Here is a 16,697-nt window from a genome sequence, read left to right on the forward strand (position 1 = left end):
TATATTGAACAAAATACCCATGCGTGATTACATACATGTATGCGTAATAATGCACAAAACCTACTCCCATGCGTGATTAGGTTTCCATTTATAACTTGCATGATTTTCGAATGCACTTGCGTAATTTGGTCGCGTACGTTTTGTAGGTTAAGCCGTAATGTACATTATACTTTCTCTATATATATATATATAGGGGATCCCTAAAATGAAAACCACCTCTAGTTGTAACAACCATGAGAACCACTTTCTAGCCTTTGGATCAATAAGATGGATGGATAAGATTGAAAGTAACAAAAATTAATATTAAATACATTTTGTCTTATTATATCTTTAATATTTTAATCCAAAATGGTAGTTTAGTAAAATAACACTTTTTTTGTCTTTTTGCCTTTATTATTTTTTATTACTTTTTTTTGTTTTATTATATACTTTTTAGTTTTATTATATTACTTTTTATTTTTTAAAAAGATTTTTTTTATTAAAAACATTTTTCAATTCAAAATTTTTTAACAAAAGCAATTTTTTTTTGCGCGACGGTTTTTGCACGCCGTTTTTACGCCCGGATTTTTAACGTATCGTTTTTTAATGGGTCGTTTTTTCACGCCGTTTTTTACGCTCGACTTTTTCAAGCGTCATTTTTTAACGCGCCGTTTTTACGTCCCGTTTTAACGCAGAATTTTTTACGTCCCGTTTTTTTTCGCGGCGTTTTTATGCGCCACATTCACGCCCCTTGTTTAGGCGCCGTTTTATCACATGGTTTTTTACGTTTTACAACTTACGTAGAAAAAGGTTTACGTTTTATATTTTACGTTTTACGTTAAACCTTTTAAACTTTTTACGTTCTACGTTAAACTTTTTACGTATTACGTTAAACTTTTTACTTTTTATGTTTTACGTTTTACGAAAAACTTTTTACATTTTACGTTTTACGAAAAACTTTTTTACGTTTTACGTAAAACTTTTTACGTTTTACGTTTTTACGTAAAACTTTTTACGTTTCATGTTTTACTTTAAAATTTTTTACGTTTTACGTTTTACGAAAAACTTTTTACGTTGTACGTTTTACGTGAAAACTTTTTACATTTTACATAAAACTTTTTAAGTTTTTTACGTTTTACGTTAAAAATTTTACGGGTTAATTTTTTTTACAAAAACTTCTTTACGCAAAAACGAACGCACCCAGAAATCGCAAACTCGGGAGATGTCTCAGATATATCGTTATCATCATCGACTAGGGGGGAAAAATTAAAAACCAACAACATCAAAACAAAGTCTATCTCGAAAAAAAAACAAGGTTTGGCTCAGATTAACCGATAATCAAAAGGCTGCAAAAGAGGGGTTGCAGGTTTAAAAACCTACCCTCCGCCGTACTTGCCGCGCCATCGTCATCAAAATCGGCGTTTTTTTTTCATCATCGCCGCCCACAGCCAACATATCAAAACCTACAGATTCAAAAGAACACAAATCAAAACCCACGAAACCCACCGCCACACCACCAAACCCACTGCCACACCACCACACCCCACCGCCACACCACCACACCCACCGCACATCGGAGCCGTCGGCCTCAAAACCCAGACATCGGAGCCGTCGACATCAACCACTGCCATACACCACCAAAACCACCGCCACACCACCAAACCCACTGCCACACCACCAAACCCACCGCCACACCTCCGTTGCAACATCATAAATCGACCACCACAAAACCTCGATCTCTCTCGTCGGAGAAAGAACGTGCCGGCTCAGTCGCCACCACCACAAACCGCACCACCACAAACCGCACCACCACAAACTGCACCACCACAAAATGCACCACCACAAAATAGAATCAACATATCAATAGTTGATTCCACACCTATCAACAGAATCAACAGATCAAACCCACAAAAATCAAAGAAACCCCCAAGAAACTCAAAATTTTTTTTCCAGATTCAAAACTTTCAAAAGAACTGGTCTTTGAAAACATGAAAAACAACCAGAAGATCTGGTCTTTGAAAACATGAAAAAAAAAACACAGAAACTACCTGATGGCGTCGGCTGGTACAACCACCGGGAACAAAACCCTATCCGCCGCCGGAACCGGCGATGACGTCGACTGATACAACTTGGCAAACTTTCAGACACCACACCCACCCCCTGTGCGGCGGCGGCGTCCAGGGGGTTTGTCCCCGTTGAATGGTGGAGAACTGTAACACCCGACTAATCACTACTTGAATTCATTATAAATTTAGCGATTTAAACTAAAGGGTGTCTAATTAAAAAAATAATTCCAAACATAGTTTAAAAGTAATCCACACATTAGTCAACCACTGACTAATTCAGAAATTCATAAGTTGATTAACAAAAGTTTACATTCCAAAACGTTGTTTATCAAAGTTAATTTAACGCGGAAGCTCAAAAGTGAGTGTTCGGTTCTTCAGCATCTAGCTTGACCGCCATCCGTAAGATCCAGTTCATTACCTGGGGTCATATCCACTAAAAACATTAGTTTTGACCTTAATATAATACATAAAAACAAGTACCGACATCAAAATGGGAAAAAGAATAAACCTTCAAAGTTTTCTGGGCTCCACCGTAACTTACGGTACCCACCGTAAGTTACGGTGGACTCTGAATGATTCTATCTGCCGTAAGGCAGTAGTGAATCACCGTATCGATTTGTTCTCTACCGTAAGTTGCGGTAGGTATCGTAACTTACGGTAGCTCCTGTAACTTTGCTATTTTGACTATTTTGTTGATTTTACCCGAATTCGCATGTCGTTTTAAGTGATTCTTTTTCCTATATGCCTGTAAATTAGTTATCAACGTGCCTATTTCAATCTTCATACCAAAAGTTTATCCTACGGGCTGAACAACTAAAAGTCGCTTATGAAATTATTCGACCCATTTCAACTTCACACATTTAGCTACCATTTGGCTAGTAAATTTATGGCCCTTTATACCCAATCTCTGAGGCTTATTATCACTCGCATTTCTTTACCAATCAGATGGTTTAATGCTCTTGTGATTGTCATCGCCATTTTGACTCTCAAGATCACTGTTACAACAATTTACACAACAATTCGACCTGTTTGGCTCATCTTGTGGAATCCTCTAATATGATGACTACCAAACAGTTTCTTGTCACTCTTAGCCTATTAATTCAAGAAACGATCTTGGTCGCTACAATCGACACCATAACTACCTACGACGAGGCTTCGCATAATTTAACAATAGTTTGTTTAACGTAACGAGTCAAGTTACATACCTTCAAAGTGGACCCTTCAAACGCAAGTTGCCACCGGCTTGTCCGCTTGATGCTCCGGTGTCCTTTCCTATAGAGTTCAATTATGGCATATTTAGAACTCTCTTTAAATCACATATCGCATAATTTTCTGAAACATCGTAATTATGCGTTTTAACTTAAATTCTCAGTTTTAAGCCTTCTTTGAGGCATTTATGCAAACACTTTATGGGCAGAATTTTACATGATTTATTAACAAGTTCATAGCTTGTCATATAGCCCTGATTTTCAACAATCCAACTATCAATCATGAATATTAACTTCTATAATTCTGGATTCACTTAACAAAGTTTCAATTACACTAGAACAACCACTATAATCCTAGTGTTTATCAAGTTTCACAAAACCCACTTATCACTTTAGGTGGTGATTATGAATTTTACACAAATTAAGCACAATTTCATCAAGTAATCGACTAGTGTTTGTCCTTTGACACTATGGGGTTCTTAATTCATCATAAAACCAACATGCAACCATAAATTTCAGAAATTCTCAATTTCATGAGAATTTCAAGTTGAGAGTTTTCATCAAATTTTACATACCTTGTAATCCTCTTGTGATGAGGATCACTAATCTCAGCTTGAATTTCGATTTGGGACAGATCTTGACCTTCAATTTGTATGATTTAAGGGAGTCTAGGGTTTGAAGGGGAGCTTGGGTTCGCCCCTGTCTCCTGGTCAATCTCAACAACACCAGACAATGGTGTTATGAGTTAATTGTTATGTTTTAGTATTCCTAGTTTACATTTAAACACAATTGGTCCCTCAACTTTAGTTTTTCTCATGTTTTAACTCTTACTACTCATAGGTAATTAACTAACTAGGTTAGTCCCATCCCTAGTTATTTTATTTTACTAATTTATTAGTAATATGATTGGAATTTAAGAGTTTTGTATTTTCAGGATGTTAGAAGTCCACCCCCCTTAAAAGGGTTTCGTCCCCGAAACCAAGGTACGTACCGAACAATGTAGGGTAGAGACGTCTCATTTCTTCTTCGGACTCCCATGTAGTGTCCGAACCTTTCCGATGCTCCCACTTGACCTTGACTTGATCGATTTGTTTGTTTCGCAGATGTTTGACATTTCGATCTAAAATCTCCACCGGTCTCACTGCATAATTCAGGCTATTGTCCACCTCGATATCATCATAATGGACATAAGCTGTTTCGTCCGCTAGACACTTTCGCAACTACGACACGTGAAACGTGCCATGTATTCCATTCAATTCTTCTGGCAATTCTAGGCGATAAGCCACCTTGCCAACCCGTTCAATGATTTTAAATGGCCCAATAAACCTCGGGCTTAGTTTTCCACCTTTAGCATAACCATATCACCTAACTGAAACTCAATCGGTCTTCGTCTTTTGTCGGCATAAGACTTTTGTCTATCTTGGGCCACTTTCAAATGGGCTCGCACCACTTCAATTTTCTCATTAGTGCTTCGGATTATATCCGTAGGTGCTAGTCCTCGTGGACCCACTTCTCCCCAACATACCGGAGTTCGACACTTTCTACCATATAACATCTCATACGGGGCCATTTTAATGCTCGTTTGATAGCTATTGTTATATGAAAATTCGACCAAGGGTAGATAGACATCCCAACTACCCCCGAAGTCAATAATGCAAGCACGCAGCATATCCTCCAACGTTTGTATTGTTCTTTCACTCTGCCCATCCGTTTGTGGATGGTAAGCGGTGCTAATGAATAGTTTAGTTCCTATTTGTTCTTGGAATTCACGCCAAAAATTTGAAGTAAACCGAGTATCTCTGTCTGACATAATGGATATCGGTTGTTAGTGCATTACGTCTATTGACTTCGTCTTGTATCATGTAATAGAATAGGATAGGATAGGATATCCAGTGCACGAGGTTCGAGAAACGAAAGTGGGTGGTTTAGCAAGTAGGTCCGCTTATATGGACATTGTCCATAAAAGCGAACCATAAGCTAATAGGTCCGCTCATATGGACATGTCCATATAAGCGAACCTGTCACTACTATATATAGGTGCATGTTTGTTCATTTGGCAACGGATCTGGAACTTGTAACGAAGTACTGCCAAATTGCTTTCAGGTTGTAAACATTGTTAAATCAATCAAAGAAGCATTATAATTAGTTTGAGGGTCTGATTCATTGATTCCGCCTTTGAATTGGATAAACAACTCTTCTGATCGACTCATTCGGGTTCAACAACGATCCTACAAGTGGTATCAGAGCTCAAGAGGAAGAGTTTAGCTCAATTGGATCTGTTTTCTGTCTTCTACACCTTCTTTTTCAATTTGGACAAGTTTCCACGGTTAAAATCGGCCAAATTTTTCACAGAATGTGTATTAGTGGATAATAACAAACCCTTGAAAGTTTCATATCAAAATTCAATCTAAAAATGGACAAAATAACCTTCGGATGTGGTTCCGCTTATTCGGACAGTGGATAGGTTCGCTCGAAAGACAAGTAGTTCCGCTTTTATGACCATCTAGGTTTGCTTCAGTGTCACAATATTTGTTGTAGTTCCGCTCCAGAGGTCCGCTTATTGGGTCATTTTGTTGAGGTTCCGCTCGTAAGGTTCGCTTTTGTGACACCAGTTTCGCTTCAAAATACATAGGTCCGCTCAAAGGGTTCGCTCGAACGGACATTGTTGTTCCGCTTATACGTACAGTGAGCAGTTCCGCTTATTCGGACACAATTAGATCCGCTTATTCGGACATAATTAGTTTCGCTCTTCTGTTAATTGATTGGTCCGCTTTTAGTGACAAAGCTCAGTAGATCCGCTTATTTGTCATCAAAGGGTTCGCTTATCTGTCCAACCAGTTTCGCTCATTAGTCAACTTGGGTTTCGCTCATACGTTCGATCTGATTTCGCCCGTGTGTCATATTTCGCTTGAAAGTGAACATTTTCGTGTCAAGATCATTTCACGACAATCGAGTATTAGTGTATTTCAGATAACTTGATACTGTTTAAACTGATTGAGTTTGTTTGTTTGCTTTCAGGTGATTAAAGATGTCAAACAATGGTGAGGAGTTTTACAACATGTTTTTTAACGCGTTAACATCCGAATCGTCTGAGGTTGCAAATGTTACACCAAAGACCATCACGAAAGCCATCAACGAGAACATCAAGCATGATAACTTCTATGGAACGCAATCAAAACCACCTACTCTTGAAAGCATTGAGGATTATACTTGGTGGAATGAAAGATTCATTAACTGGGCAAAAGCATATGCACATGAGAGCTGGTTCTGCTTAGAGTTCGGATACGAAAGGCCAAAAGATGACAAAAACGAAGATCTACCGTTCAAGAAATTTTCCAGAGAAGAAAAATCTGAGTTTGCAGCTGAACAGAGAATGGTTGCTTTGATCCAGACAGCAATCAGAAATGGTATATTTGCTTTGCTTACTCATGATGGATCCTCAAAATCAGTCTGGGAAGCTTTAAGAGTTAAAGCGGAGGGGGGAAAACAGATTAGAAAAAATAAAATTGCTTTACTCAAAAAAGAATTTGATCTGTTTGATAATATAAAAGGAGAGACAGTGAGACAAATGATTGAGATTTTCTGTCATCTTAAAATAGAACTTGAACGTTTTAAAATTGATAAAACGAGGGAGGAACTTATTGATAAAGTCATTGAAGCGTTACCACGAGCTGATCAGTGGCAAACATTTGTTTTTATCTTAAAAAATGATGCTTCTTATGACAATATTGCTCTTGATGTTTTGTTCGAAAAGATTGAAAGTCATGATTTGGAGTTGCAGAAACAGAACAAGATGATTAGTTCTTCACATCACCAGAATGTTGGTTTGTACTACCAAGGTAGTGTCTCTTCTGATAGAAGCGTTGGTTCACCAAAAACAGCATTTAGTGGTGAAAGGATGAAAGAACCACCAACAACGTCAACAAGTCATCATTCTGGATATCATTCATCTTCAAAGACAGGTTCTGATGAAACTGAAGAAATTCTGTGCAACATTGCTCTTAAACTGAAGAATTCTCCCGCAATGAGCATTAATGCAGCGAAGCAGAAAATGAGTTTTCTTGCATCGGTTCTGGAGTCATATGAAGGTCTTGTAGCTGGCAAAATTGGAAACTCTGAGTTGACCAAAGAAGACTACGACCAGATTCATCCGGAAGAGATGGAGCTCATTGACATTCGCAGAGCTCAGAGGTATATGGAGATTACCGGAAAACAATCGCTTGGAGGTGCGTCAACAAAGCTTGGATTCGACAAATCCAAAGTGACCTGCTTCAGATGCAAGCAAAAAGGTCATTTCAAAAGAGAATGCAGAAACTCTGAAGTTGCTGAAGGAAATGAACATCCTTTCAACGATGATTATTATCGAAAGGCGATTTACCATCGAAGCAGAGAAGAGCCAAAGTTGATTGAAGATAAACCGAAAGAAAAGTCAAGAGCTTATGCTGTAATTTACGATGATGAAGGCTATGATTGGTCTGCTATCTGTCCAAAAGAAGATCGTTTAGAGAATGTTCGTAAAACAGCTCATGGGAGAGCTATAACAGAGGAAAGAAAGTTTGTTTTTGTTGCTGAGATTCAAGATGAAAACAAAGACAAAGACACTGCTGAAATCCGTGAAGAAAAAGTTGAAATTAAAGAGAAAACTCGAGAAGATATTTTAAGTGAGAAGACTTACAAAGAATGGAACGTGGTGTACAACAGAATGGATGACATGCAGGAAGAATATGAGAGTGCTGTCAGCAGTCGAAGATGGGATAAGAAGAGAGAATGTTACTACAACAGAGAAGGAGAACCGGTTGTTCCAAAGAAAGACATAATCTTTGATGATGTTCTTCTTGTTGTCCCCTTGAGAGCCGAATATTATCAAAATGTGACGAGAGATGACACATATGCTAAAAGGCTTGAAAAGGAAATCAGATATACCATGCTATCATGTCTGAGAAAAAGGGATGAAGAGAGAATGAAGAAGAATGTTGAAGAGATGGTGAATGATTTGAAAAAGGTTGCTGTGAGTGAAGCTGCAAAAGAAATCAAAAGTGAAGAAGTTAAGGTGAATGAAGAGGTTAAGAAAGCTGTTACTGAAGAACAACAGATTGAAAAAGAGGTGAAGAAAGAAGAAAAAGAAGAAAAGAATGAGAATTTGGAAGCTGGTGAAGCTGGTGAGAAAGTCAGTGTTGAAAAGAAGCAAGATGATGCTGATCAGAAGCAGACAAAAACTGCTGAAAACACCGAAGTGCCAATCACCGAGGTAAATTCTGATTCTGAAAACTTGAAACTGGTTGATCAGTGCAAGAAATGCATGGAACCGTGCATAGCTTGTACTGAAAAAGATGAGCAATTCAGAACAAGAGATCTTGAATTCACAAAAATCGAAAACATTTTCAAAGAAAAATGCAAAGAGATATTAGAAAAAGAAAAGGTTTTTAACGAAAATGATGAAAAACTTTCAGGAAAATGTACAAAGTTAGAAAAAGAAAATGAAGTTTTAAAAGAAGATGTTATGAAAATGAAAAATGAATGCGAACAAAAAGAGATTGCTTGTCAAGAAATGAAAAAGGAATATGACTCAATGAAATTATCATATCATGTTACAAAAGAGTCATATGATAAAGTGAAAGATGAAATGAAATATGCTCAATCAAGAATGAATTATCTTTCTGAAACAACTAAAGAGCTTAAACGAATGTATGCTATAAAACAAGATGTTGTTAATTCCTATATTGAAGATGTTGCTAAGCTAAAGCGACAGATTGCTGATTTAGAACAGGATAATAACAAGTTAAAAAGTTACCACGTGTCGTCATATGTGCTTGAACGAATTTTCAATATAAAACCGGGAGATGGTGAGTCTGAGCAAAACAAGAAAGGCATTGGCTCAGAGTTTCATCAAGTTCCACCACCGGAAAAGTTTGCATTTTATGATGAGGAAAAGGTCGAAAAAGCTTTCAACATGGTAGACCAATTGCCAGACAACATTGACATAACCTATTCCAAATCTGATGATTCTCATGATTCAGAGGTGGTAGGCAAAGTCGTTGAAAGAGTGTTGAAAGAAGAGTCGATTGTTACAGGTAAATCTGAATCACAAGATGAAGATGAAGGAAATCTTCATGATGGATATCTGAAAAACACAAAATCCGAGAAAAATTTGAATGATGATTCAAAGGGATTGGTTTATACCATGATTGGATCAGACAAATTATTCTTAGATGTTGTCTTCCCGATTCAGAATGTGATTTCAGAAAAGGTTGATAAAGTTTTCAAAATGGTTGAGATTGAGAAATCTGAGATTTCAAAGTTTGTCGGTAAGAGTCGTAAAGGTTCATATCACAAATCTGGTTTCAAGAAGAAAAACATGAAGGCTGGGTTGGGTTATAAGAAGAAACAGCATCGAAAGAAAAATGAAGTGCCAAATTATCAGGCAAAAATGAGTTTTGTTCAAGGAAACAGTTTAGCTGAAGAGAAAGAACTTAAAATTGGACGACAGTCTAATGATGAGTTCTTTGCTAAAAAGAAAAAGCAACAACCACAGGTCAAAGATGTGTCCATGAGAACATGTTTCAAATGTGATAAAAAAGGACATCTTGCACGAAAGTGTCCAAATCTAAAACCTGTGGATGTTGACAAAAAGAAGATTGATGCTGTGAAACAAAAATCTGAGAATGTGCGACAAAGGTCAACCAGATTTGATTCAAAACAAACTTGGATGTTGAACACAAACAAGTTTGCTTCGAATCAAAATTAGAAATCAAACCAGAACAGGTTTGATTCAAGACAGACCTGGAATACTCACACACCCAGATTCAGAACAACACAAAGTTGGAAAACATCAGTTGATATGACAAAACCTCAAGAGTTTTGGAAACCAAAAAATGTTGTTCAAAACCAAAGTGTTCAAAAAGATTCACATTTTTACAAACGTGGTACATGTGGTACACCGAAAGGTCAAACATGGAGTGTTAAGAAACATGTTGATTTGGTAAAAGATGAGAAAGTTGAAGTTAAAATTGAGAAAGTTTTTGTGAAAAATGATAAAGAATTTCCAGCACTGAATGAAAATTATTGTGTTGAAATGCCTAAGGTCCAACAGACCTAGGCTAAATTGTTCAAGTAATTCAGTTAGTTGAATGTGCAGGTGCTCAAGAATACTGAAGACTGTGAGATTGAAAGTTGGAGCAGCCTGGCACAACAAGAGGAAGAGGCTGCTGGACCCTGTGTTGGTTGAAACAGGGAGTTTGTTTGTTTTTCTGTACATAAATAAACAATATTTTCAAAACCCTAAAAATTTGAAAATTAAAAACCAAAAATATGTTTGTTTTTAATTTTTGTCAAAAATAGAAAATTTCAAAAATACGTGTTGATTGAATACGCCGAAACCCTCACAGCTGAACAAACATGATTACATTCATTAGATTGAAAACGGTTTTCAAACTGTAAAAATCAATGTGTTGTAAATCATGGGGGTAATTACTGCTTTTAGTATGATTCAGTGCATGATTAGCAGAACATGGATGGCGAGACAAAGCTATCAGTATCGGTTTGTCAAATTTCTTTTAATGATTTTGCATTTTAGGGGGAGAAAGATTGTCAGAAAATACAAAAACATTAGAAAATTTGAGAAAGCCAAAAACATGATAAAATTCAAAAATTTAAGTTTTGTGTAAAAAGAGGAAATGAGAGTACATCAGTAGACAGTTACAGTACGCTAAAGATTGGTATAGTATAAAGTGTTAAACGGTTTTACTGATGATGTGTTGATAGATTTTCGCACATTTAGTAGATTTATTCGGGATATAAACCTAAAATTTCAAACTTGCGAAATTTGTGGGGAACACTACTTGGATATATAGGTAACCCCTGAAATCTCGTTTGAAAGGTCTCGTATTCTGATATACTAGGTTTTTCTACTAGATGATGTCTGGGGTATTATTCCGGGACTTCTGCTGAACGGAAGTTCTGACCTAGTCCTTGGATAATGATTTGCCTGAAATGCTTGAAACACAGCATTAGCCCTCAGTTGATTAGACAATAAAATTGATAATCATCTGTTGTAGCTAAAAGATCCTCTAAAGGGGACATACCAAAGTCGAAACTGATATCTCTCTTCGCATACGGAAGTATCGACCTGAGATCCCTCAGTTCTCGCATGTCCTAATTTATGTACAGACATCATTATAGTATAATCATCTGTAAGACTGAATTTTGAGATTCTGGATACGGGAGTATATTCAAGAGGTGGGACACATGAATGAGTTAAGTCTTTAAAACATTTAATTCGTATCCTGAATAGATTGAAAATTGTGTTGAGAATTTAGAAACAGTCTATGTGAATTGTTTAATTCTGAGTATGAATTAAAGCTTAACAGTACGTGTGACTTGTCAAAAACTGATATGATCCTCTGTCGCATACTCAAAACAAAAATACTGTCTGTAAATATGTTTGTACATATTTCTTACTGCTTTATATTTTCAGAAAATACAAAAAGATTTTGACTTCTGTGTTATTTTTGACAACCGATGTCTGACATGCTGAGTTTCAAAATCTAAGTAAGCTGGTTGTGTTTCTGAAAATAAAACAAGTTCATTAATTTGAAATTTGATATTAAAATCAAAAATTTCAAAAACAGTTTGTGATATCTCCAAGGTCATTAGCTTGAACTTGGATTATAAACTGTGAGGGAGTTGGATTCTTTAACGCTGCCATATCTGTAAAGTTAGTTGATAGGGGGAGTGGATTAGAGATTTGTTTTGATGGATTTAAATTGTTGTTACTTATAAACTGTGTGAGTGTTGCAGATAGTGTACCAGACTACGATCCCGAAAGCAAAGTCTGAGGGGGAGTCTGAAGACAAGTTGAAAGTGAGGATGAGCTTGTAGATGGAAAGCTAGGTGTCGATCCCTAAAAGCACGGAAGCTTGATGAGAGGGGGAGCCTGCTGATGATGAAGATACTGTTGATGAAGCTGTTGATGATAGAGCCAGTGATGAGATCCTGGTGAAAAAGTCAAAGTGTAAAGTTGTTCAAAGAGAAAGAGAGATGGATGCTTACATTGTTACTATCTGAATGAGATGGCAAAATGATCAAGACCGAGGAGGTGGCATAACAGAGATTAGTCACTGAAGACTTCGTCAATATTCGAGGGGGAGTCTGTTAGTGCATTACGTCTATTGACTTCGTCTTGTATCATGTAATAGAATAGGATAGGATAGGATATCCAGTGCATGAGGTTCGAGAAATGAAAGTGGGTGGTTTAGCAAGTAGGTCCGCTTATATGGACATTGTCCATAAAAGCGAACCATAAGCTAATAGGTCCGCTCATATGGACATGTCCATATAAGCGAACCTGTCACTACTATATATAGGTGCATGTTTGTTCATTTGGCAACGGATCTGGAACTTGTAACGAAGTACTGCCAAATTGCTTTCAGGTTGTAAACATTGTTAAATCAATCAAAGAAGCATTATAATTAGTTTGAGCGTCTGATTCATTGCTTCCGCCTTTGAATTGGATAAACAACTCTTCTGATCGACTCATTCGGGTTCAACAACGATCCTACATCGGTACCCCATGACGTGCTATGATTTCATTGGTGTATACCTCTGACGTTTTCTCGGATGTATAAGTCTCACGAATCGGAATAAAGTGAGCACTTTTCATCAATCTATCCACGACTACCCATATAGCATCAAACCCGCGGTTGGTTTTGGGCAATTTGCTCAACAGATCCATGGTGATTTGTTCCCATTTCCAGACTAGGATGTCCAATGGTTGCAACTTACCATATGGCTTCTGGTGCTCCGCTTTGACTTGCGAGCAGGTCAAACACTTTTCCACGTATTTCACAATGTCTCTTTTCATCCCGGACCACCAATAGTTTTGCTTTAAATCATTATACATCTTGGTCGCCTCCGGATGGATGGAATAACGGGACTTGTGAGCCTCATCTAATAGAAGCTTTTTAACTTCACATGTCTTAGGAACCCAAATTCTACTGAAACGTGTTTTTAAACCGTGGTTGCCTATTTCGAGATTTTTATCTTGGCCAACAATCCTCTCGTTTCTCCAGTTTTCCGTCTTTACTGCTTCATCTTGTGCCTCTCGGATTTGTTCAAGTAAGCCTGAGATCACAATGAGTTGCAATGATCGTACTCGTATCGGGAGATAATCTGCCTTCCTGCTTAGGGCATCCGCCACCACGTTTGCCCTTCCGGGGTGATAGTGTATTTCACAGTCGAAATCTTTCACCGTTTCTAACCATCGCCTTTGTCGCATATTTAACTCCTTCTGATCGAAGAAGTATTTCAAGCTCTTGTGATCGGTGAATATGGTGCACTTTACCCCATATAAATAGTGCCTCCATATTTTTAATGCAAATACCACCGCAGCCAATTCGAGATCGTGCGTGGGATATTTCTTCTCGTGTATCTTCAATTGTCTCGAGGCATAAGCTATAACTTTGCCCCGTTGCATCAAAACACACCCGAGCCCCGACAATGAGGCATCTGAATAGACCACTAAGTCCTCAACTCCGTCCGGCAACGTTAATACCGGAGCTTGAGTTAACTTCTCTTTTAGCGTCCGAAGCGCTCTCTCTTGTTCAACATCCCAAATGAACCTTTCCTCCTTCCGGGTTAACTTTGTTAATGGCGACGCAATCTTGGAGAAATCTTGAATGAATCTCCTATAGTATCCCGCAAGCCCCAAAAAGCTTCTAATTTCCGAAGGGTTCTTCGGGGAATTCCATTTTGACACGGCCTCGATCTTGGATGGGTCTACTAATACTCCATCGGCACTTATGATATGGCCAAGAAATTGCACCTCTCGTAACCAAAAGGCACACTTAGAGAATTTCGCATACAACTTCTCTCGTCTAAGTGTCTCTAGCACCTCTTGTAAGTGGTGCGCATGTTCGGCTTCACTTTTTGAGTACACCAAAATATCATCGATAAACACGATGACGGACTTATCCAACATCGGTTTGCTAACCCGGTTCATGAGGTCCATGAAAGCCACGGGTGCATTTGTTAACCCAAACGACATCACGAGGAATTCGTAATGTCCGCATCGCGTGCGGAAAGCCGCCTTCGGCACATCTTCCTCCTTGACCTTTAGTTGGTGATACCCCGATCTAAGGTCAATTATTGAAAACCAGTTCGCACCTTGTAATTGGTCAAATAAATCATCTATCCTCGAAAGCGGGTATCGATTCTTTACCGTGAGTTTGTTTAATTCCCGGTAATCGATACACATGCGCATGCTTCCGTCTTTCTTTTTCACGAATAGTACCGGTGCGCCCCAAGGAGACACACTCGGCCTTATGAATCCCTTGTCAAGTAGGTCTTGAATTTGGGACATCAACTCTTGTAGTTCCGACGGTGCGAGTCGGTATGGTGCTTTTGCTACGGGTTTTGCGCCCGAAATCAATTCGACCCCGAACTCTACTTCCCGTTCAGGCGGTATCCCAGGTAAATCCTCCGGAAACACATCTTCATAGTCTCGTACTACCGGTACATCTTCAATCTTCAGTGGTTCTTTCTCGGACTCATTTGCGTGTATCATGAATGCCTTGCATCCTTGCTTCATTAGCTTGTGAGCTTTCAACATTGAGCATATTATGGGGTTGCCTCCTTTTTCGCCATAGATTGTAACGTGTTTTCCGCTAGGAGATATTAGCTTTATCTCCTTACGAAAACACACGATCTTTGCGTGGTGCTGAGATAGCCAATCCATCCCAACAACTATTTGAAATTCTCCCATTGAAATCAGGATTAGGTCTATCAAATATTCCTCATCATCAATATTTAATTTACAGCCTCGACAAATATCACAAACTATAAAGCTTTTGTTGTCCCCTATTTCAACTTCTAAGGGCACAGATAATTTCGTCAGTACAAATGAAGGATGTTGAATAAATCCATGCGAAATGAAGGATTTATTCGCACCCGTATCAAACAATACACGTGCTGGAATTAAGTTAATTGTGAATATACCTGAGACCACATTGGGTTCTGCTTTTGCTTCAGCCGCTGTAAGTTGGAAGGACCTAGCCTTCACTTTTGGAGCTTCCGTTGGAGACTCTTTTGTGTCTCTCTTTCCAACCAACTCGGGGCATTCAGACTTTTTATGACCGGGTTGATAACATTTGTAACAGACGGAAACTTTTCCGGGACATAGCGATGCGGTGTGCCCCGTCTTCCCACATATCGGACACGGCTTATCTTTGAAGCGGCACTCATCTTTGTGCCCCTTTCCACATACCTTGCAACTTGGCGACCCGCCTTTAACATCCGCTTTCTTTCCCGACTCTCCAGTTCGGGCTTTCTTTGTAGGGCTTGGGTTCACATCTTGCGCCCTTCGCTCACCTCTTTCAACTTGTTTCTTCAACTCAATTTCTCTTTCCCGAGCAACGTTTATGATTTCGGTAAGGGTCTCGTATTTTGAAGGAGTCATAAACTCCCTATATTCAGCGCTCAATATGTTATAGTAGTAGTATATTTTCTGTTCTTCATTCGTCACCAACTCACTACTAAACTTCATTTTGTCCATAAACATTGCCGTGATCTTGTCTATGGTCTTGCCCTTATGCCTCAGTTGCATGAACTCTTCCTTGATTTTATTAATGACCGCCTTGGGGCTATGATGTTTAAGAAACGGCGTCTTAAACTCTTCCCATGTCATGGTTTTCGCCGCTTCGGCTCCTATTTCATTCTTTTTATTGTCCCACCAATCTTTGGCTTGACCTCTCAACTGACCCGTTCCGTAAGCAACAAAGTCGCTTTCATCACAATGGGTCCTTTCAAACACTCCTTCGATGTCGCCCAACCATCTTTGGCAAATTATCGGGTCAACTTACCCATTATAGATTGGCGGTTTTCACGCCATGAATTCTTTGTACGAACACCCCTTGCGTTCTCCCGATTTTTATTTTATTAGGTTGACACTATCCTCCAACCTTTTAACTCACTCTTTGACAAGCGACAACACCGTGCTTTGAATTTTGTCTATAAACCCAGATAGGCTACCTTCAATTGCCTTCCCTACTTCCTCGGCAATCATCTCCTTCATTTGTTCGGTGCTTGTTTGCACCGGATCATCGTCGTTTCCTTCAGACATCTTGAAACTGAAATGTTTACATTAAACATTAAACATTTCATTCATAACATTGCTTCATATGTTTCGGTTTAGCCAAGTTCTCAACTTGCTTTAACCGTTCACATTTAATGCACTTTCCGGGTTTGAGTGTGTTAACACACTCTTCCCATGCACATCAATTCCTTTCTCATTCTTACATAAGACATAATTTATTAACATAATAAGTTAATTCTTACCGGACGATCGATCAAGCTTGAACCGAACACTTTGTTGACAACCTTAAGCTCTGATTACCAACTTTTAACACCCGACTAATCACTAATTGAATTCATTATAAATTTAGCGATTTAA

General features: G+C 38.4%; 1 protein-coding gene across 1 annotated transcript; it reads right to left on the reverse strand.

Annotated features, from left to right (window-relative positions):
- Positions 1-1,745: 1,745 nt before the first annotated feature.
- On the reverse strand, positions 1,746-16,367 carry LOC110931466. The gene is made up of 3 exons (XM_022174858.1): positions 16,219-16,367; positions 15,245-16,080; positions 1,746-1,858 (listed from the first exon to the last, which is right to left on the reverse strand). The coding sequence occupies exons 1-3, from the start codon at positions 16,365-16,367 to the stop codon at positions 1,746-1,748; spliced, it is 1,098 nt and encodes a 365-aa protein (XP_022030550.1).
- Positions 16,368-16,697: the final 330 nt, after the last annotated feature.

Source organism: Helianthus annuus, chromosome 3, assembly GCF_002127325.2.
Source record: "Helianthus annuus cultivar XRQ/B chromosome 3, HanXRQr2.0-SUNRISE, whole genome shotgun sequence".
Classification (NCBI taxonomy): domain Eukaryota; kingdom Viridiplantae; phylum Streptophyta; class Magnoliopsida; order Asterales; family Asteraceae; genus Helianthus; species Helianthus annuus.